The sequence below is a fragment of the Metopolophium dirhodum genome, chromosome 1 (assembly GCF_019925205.1).
Source record: "Metopolophium dirhodum isolate CAU chromosome 1, ASM1992520v1, whole genome shotgun sequence".
Classification (NCBI taxonomy): domain Eukaryota; kingdom Metazoa; phylum Arthropoda; class Insecta; order Hemiptera; family Aphididae; genus Metopolophium; species Metopolophium dirhodum.
The window spans coordinates 94,064,845-94,070,288 of record NC_083560.1 but is presented as its reverse complement, the minus strand read 5'-3'; the positions used below and the strand labels follow the sequence as shown (position 1 = coordinate 94,070,288).

The window sequence follows — 5,444 nt, the reverse complement described above, 5'->3', positions numbered from 1 at the left end:
TTATTGGAATGGAATTGCAGGCAATGAAAAAGATTCTATCTCTTGATGATCGTTTTTGCAGATTGGCAATTCAATTTTTGAATGAGTTTTATCTAAAACTTAAATATTGTACTCAATAGTTGTATAGATAATTCTGTTAAAAATATATGGTTTACTTTGGTTGGAAGATGGAGAAGAGAATTGATTTTTTTTAAGTTCTTTATTATTAGATCCTTCTACAATTTCTTTTGTACTTGTACCATCATCTATAAGTTAATAATATAATACAATTATTATTATAAGGGGCCACCAATAACAACATTTATTTTCTCTATCTATCTCGCTCTTAATATAGAAACACAGATATTAATCCTTGTTTCCACTGATGCAGCTCTCTAGCTGGTCTAGTTTAGGGCAAACACCTGAATATTTTCTGTGATTCGGACGGATAGTTTTTTTAACATTTTAATTTTTTATAAATATACCTAAGCATGTTAGTTTAACTTAATTTTGATTATTTTTAATTAATTTAATTAACTTATTCAACAATAAAAACATAAAAAACCTATCTAAGCATAGAAAATATTTTTCTTTATAAAATATTTAATACCTATAGGTGGATTTGCCCTAAACTGAACCAGAGAGTAAGTAGTAATAGTGGAAATACAGAATATAATCTATATGTTCCTATATATATTATGCGTAAGAAAACAATTAATGTTGGTATGAAGGCCACTTAAAGGGTATAATAAAATAAAAATTCGACATTTTACCAGACTCGTATGCTGGTATTTTAAGAACTGTGTTATCGTCATCGTCTGCAGTATCATTGTCTGAAAATTATAATAATATTATTTGTTGAAAATTTAAATTAACTAAAAATATGAAGTCTACCGGTGGAATATAGGTATTCTGTAATAGCGATCGTAAACTAAGTTGGTACTATTAAATTAAATTTTTTTACCTGAAAATTTGTCATTGTCATCGTATCCAGTCAATTTTATTTTTTTACGCTTTGTCAAATTATACTGTAACATTTCTTTAGGTTTTTTTTGATTTTTGTTCATAACTTCATCATTTTCTGTTTCAGTAGAGGATACATTGGTTGTGTATAAAGCTTTTTTGCATTTTCTATTCGCTTCAGAGAATGATTCTAAAATCAAAATTTATAGGTACATATATTAATTAGTTAATCTGGTGGTTAACTTTACTTCACATTATTAAGTTAGGTATATTACACCAAAATAGAATAAATTACCATTCACTCCTTCCAATCATCTCAAATTAAGTAGAAATAAATAAAGACTTACCTATGTCCGTTAATAATGCCTGAGCTTTATACCACTTAAAACATTGTGGGATCGGATCAGATTGATCTGCAATATGCCGCTTGCTTTTATTATTGGGCCAGGCACATTTATTTTTTGAAAACCATTTGCTTGGTACAGTTTCCACGGTATTTTCGTCCAAAAAATGTATGATTGACCACATTATAGTAAAAATACGTTAGCAGTAGACTTCAACAGTACAGACGTAAAGTAGAGTCGAGAGCATAGACACAGGGGGTAAGCAATGACAAATGACAATGAGAACAAGACAGACTAACAGATAAACAGTAAACAGTTTAAAATGATATTGACGAGTAACGAGTAACCCCGGGTAGCAATTGTTCAGTATGTTAAAGTTCCAGGACTTTCCATTTGTTCCAGATTAGTCCTAAAGTGACATTTTTGTACAATTATGCCACCACTGGACCAAATTGCTTACTTTTAGTGCTAATGTAGTTTAAAAGTGTTTAAGTGGTTATAAAGTGCTAAATTACAATAAACACAATTTCGGACCATTTTATTTTAATATTTCCAATAGTTTTTAGACAGTCCAATGGTGCCTTGATCGTACATATTAATATTGATATTTATAGGGCCTTTAAATGAAAAATGTTATTTTTTTTGTTGTTGTTTATCCATTTGGGGAAATTCTAAATTTAGTAAAATAAATAAATGATAAGATAGCTGATCAGGCGCGTACTCCTATATTAGATGTTAAGCACGCGGGCGCTTGTGTGTGTGTGTGTATGTGACTATTGCAAATAACAATCAGTTATTCAGTTGACCATCTAATGAGTTATTTTCAGATTTTTATATTCACTTTATAGTTTATTATACGTATTATTTGTTATAAAACTTAAATAAAAGAATTTCTGTATCGTTCAAGTGTGGTTATGCTCGATAGTTGATGATGTGGTTGCACTTTCAAGTTTGAGTTGCGTTCTAAAACGGTACCGTTGTCTGTCATCTTTGCAGGATCAATTTTGAAAGGTAAGAATAAAGTATAAACCATGCAAGTAGTCTAAGAATTTTTTTTTACATAGATATATTCGCACTAGTTAAATTATTTAATTAAATCACTAATTAAAAATATTTTAATGGTTTTGTATCAAACTAAATTTTAATTATTATATCTACATTCTACACAGACACACAGTACCTACACAGTAAATAATATTTTGTGTTGTTACTATATACTATAATAATTAGTTATTATATTATTTATGTTTCATAATTCTTATTAAGAGTAGCTATTTTATAACACTGCTATTGCCGTCACTTCTAGTATTATTAATTATTATTACTATATTATAATATGTACCTAGGGAATCAAAATCTTAATACATAGTACAGATTTGATGAAATCATCTTGTTTCTTTAAATATATATATTGTATATTAAAATCATATACTGCATATTTCATTTAACTTGGGTTAGGTTATATTATAAAATCTTACAAATTATAGATAAAAAATATTTTTGATTTATTGTTATTATTTCTTGTAACTTCTAATGCATAATTCATTTAAATTTGATTCTACATGAATTGTAAATGGTAACAACAATTTTCTTGGTTTTTTAGGACATGTTACGTATAAAGAAAATTTCTTCAAATACTAGTAAAAGTACTAAGCTAAGAATAAAAAAAATAGCTCAACTTGAAGCAAGTGTTTTATTAGATGAAGCTTTTTCTAAACAAAAATTGAATAATAATCATAATAATTCTCAACTAAATAATTTTATATCAATATTTGAAACACAATATAAAAGTTTTAATAATATTCCTGCAGTAGTTTACAAAAATGATAATATTGTTGAAAAAAACACTGAACAAGAAATTCTTTCGAAAAATAACTTAAGTGATGATGATCTGTATGATATGATAGATTCAAATGTAAAAGTAACTTTTCAAGATTTAATTGCTGGTTGGGCACTTAAAAATTGTGTACTTCATTCAGGGCCGTCCCTAGGGGGGGGGGGGGTGTCATACCCCCCCACGACTTGGTCAGTCGGCACATTTGATATTGAGGTACTGAGTCGGCAATTTAACGACATTTAATAATAATATATTAAAATATTATTATTAATATTTTATTTGACAGAAACAAAAATACAAAAAAAATCATTATTTTCTATTAATGATATTAATATATTAATATTAAATTATTATTTTTAACGTATGAAGAATATGTTATAAGAATAATACTAATACTTTCATTAGCGATAAAGCGTGATAAAAATAGATTGGGTATGTATTATTGAGCCGGTATCGGACGTCACCGTCGTCAACGGTCTGTGTCTTTGTTAGTATATATTACTATATAGCCGTATGCCCGTATAGTTTGTATAAAAATATGTACATGTTATTTATACAGATAATTTTATTTATAACAACGTGTATACTATTTGCAGCGTATTTTTAATTATAATACCCTAATCAGTAATCATAATCAAAATCACAATACATGTTAACCACACTCTGTCACTGGCCCTCTGCGCATAAACATATTTAATAATTTAATATTTATTATTTATATTTTCTTTTGTTCAACAAAAATGAGTGAAGTTAATAATAAAAGAAAAAGAAAACGTGTTAAAGTTGAATGTTTAGAATGTGGCAGTCAATTTAATGACGATTTCAAAAGAAAACACGAGGAAAAATTACATCGTGGAAAATGAGTAAATATTAAACATGTTGGTGCACCAAAAAATCCGTTCGAAAGTGCAGCAGCTACATGGAATTTGAATAAACGGGTAATGATTACCGGTAAGTCGTTTATTATACTTGATATTTTTTGTAATAAATATTTATAATTAGGTATGCCTTGAAAAAAATGAACCTAAGTACTTTTATTAGTATATTATATATTATTATGATTAATAGTTAACTCAGTAACTGGTAAGCTTGTGTTATATTAAACGTTCATAAAATCATTATAACAAAAATATATCGTATTAAATACAAATTATTTTAATTTATTTTATTTTTTATGTTAGGAAAATGAGTGTTCAAGCTCATCAGTCAGTTATAATGATGTTGAAAAACTATCTAAAGAAAAATCAGACTCTACTGTTCAAAAAGATAATGTTGATTCTAAATCTGAGGTATTGTTAATATTGTTATTGATATTTAAACAAATCAAATTGATCATTAATTGGTATAAAATGAACATTGGACATACCTATATATTATAAATATTATTAATTATTATTTATTACTATTATTACATCATATAATATTATGATTGTATATTTATATCTAATATCCATTGACCATTCATATTGCATACAAGTATAAAATAATATAATAATATTATAATTTATAGCTTAAATACTAAAAAGATTTGCTTTTTTTGAACTAAAAATTCATAAAAAAAAACCATTTTCATAAAAATATATCTGATAAATCCTAATTACGTATTTTAATTTGTTGTACTTTATTTTAGAAAAATGACTCTTCAAACTCATCAGTCATTAATAATAATGATGAAAAACTATCTAAAGATAAATTGGACTCTACTGTTCAAAAAGATAATGTTGATTCTAAATCTGAGATATTTTTTATTGATATTTAAACAAATAAAATAATAGATCATTAATTTATAAAATGGACATAATATTATATATTATATTACAACAATTAATATGATTGTATATTTATATCTAAAATATCCATTCATATTACATACAAGTATAAATATAATAATATTATAGCAATATAGCTTAAATACTAAAAAAATTTGCTTTTTTTGTACTAAAAATTTATAAAAAAATCATTTTAATAAAAATATATCTAATAAATACTAATTATTTTAATTTGTTGTACTTTATTTTAGAAAAATGACTCTTCAAACTCATCAGTCATTAATAATAATGATGAAAAACTATCTAAAGATAAATCGGACTCTACTGTTCAAAAAGATAATGTTGATTCTAAATCTGAGGTAGGTACTTATTATATTAATAATTAAATTTAAAATTTTTAAAATTTTAATAATTAAATAAATTGTTAGGTAATTAGTAATGGATTTATTATTTATAATTTTACATTTATATCTAATAATGCATAATGCCCATTCACAATGTATAAAAATACCAAAATATATTTTTGTTTAAATATATTGTAGAAGTGTTATG

General features: G+C 25.3%; 1 protein-coding gene across 1 annotated transcript; it reads right to left on the bottom strand.

The window, feature by feature from the left end:
- LOC132946336 (uncharacterized) lies at positions 1-1,470 on the bottom strand. The gene is made up of 5 exons (XM_061016310.1): positions 1,290-1,470; positions 944-1,132; positions 753-812; positions 156-245; positions 1-98 (listed from the first exon to the last, which is right to left on the bottom strand). Exons 1-5 carry the CDS (start codon positions 1,468-1,470, stop codon positions 1-3), a joined length of 618 nt encoding a protein of 205 aa, XP_060872293.1.
- Positions 1,471-5,444: the final 3,974 nt, after the last annotated feature.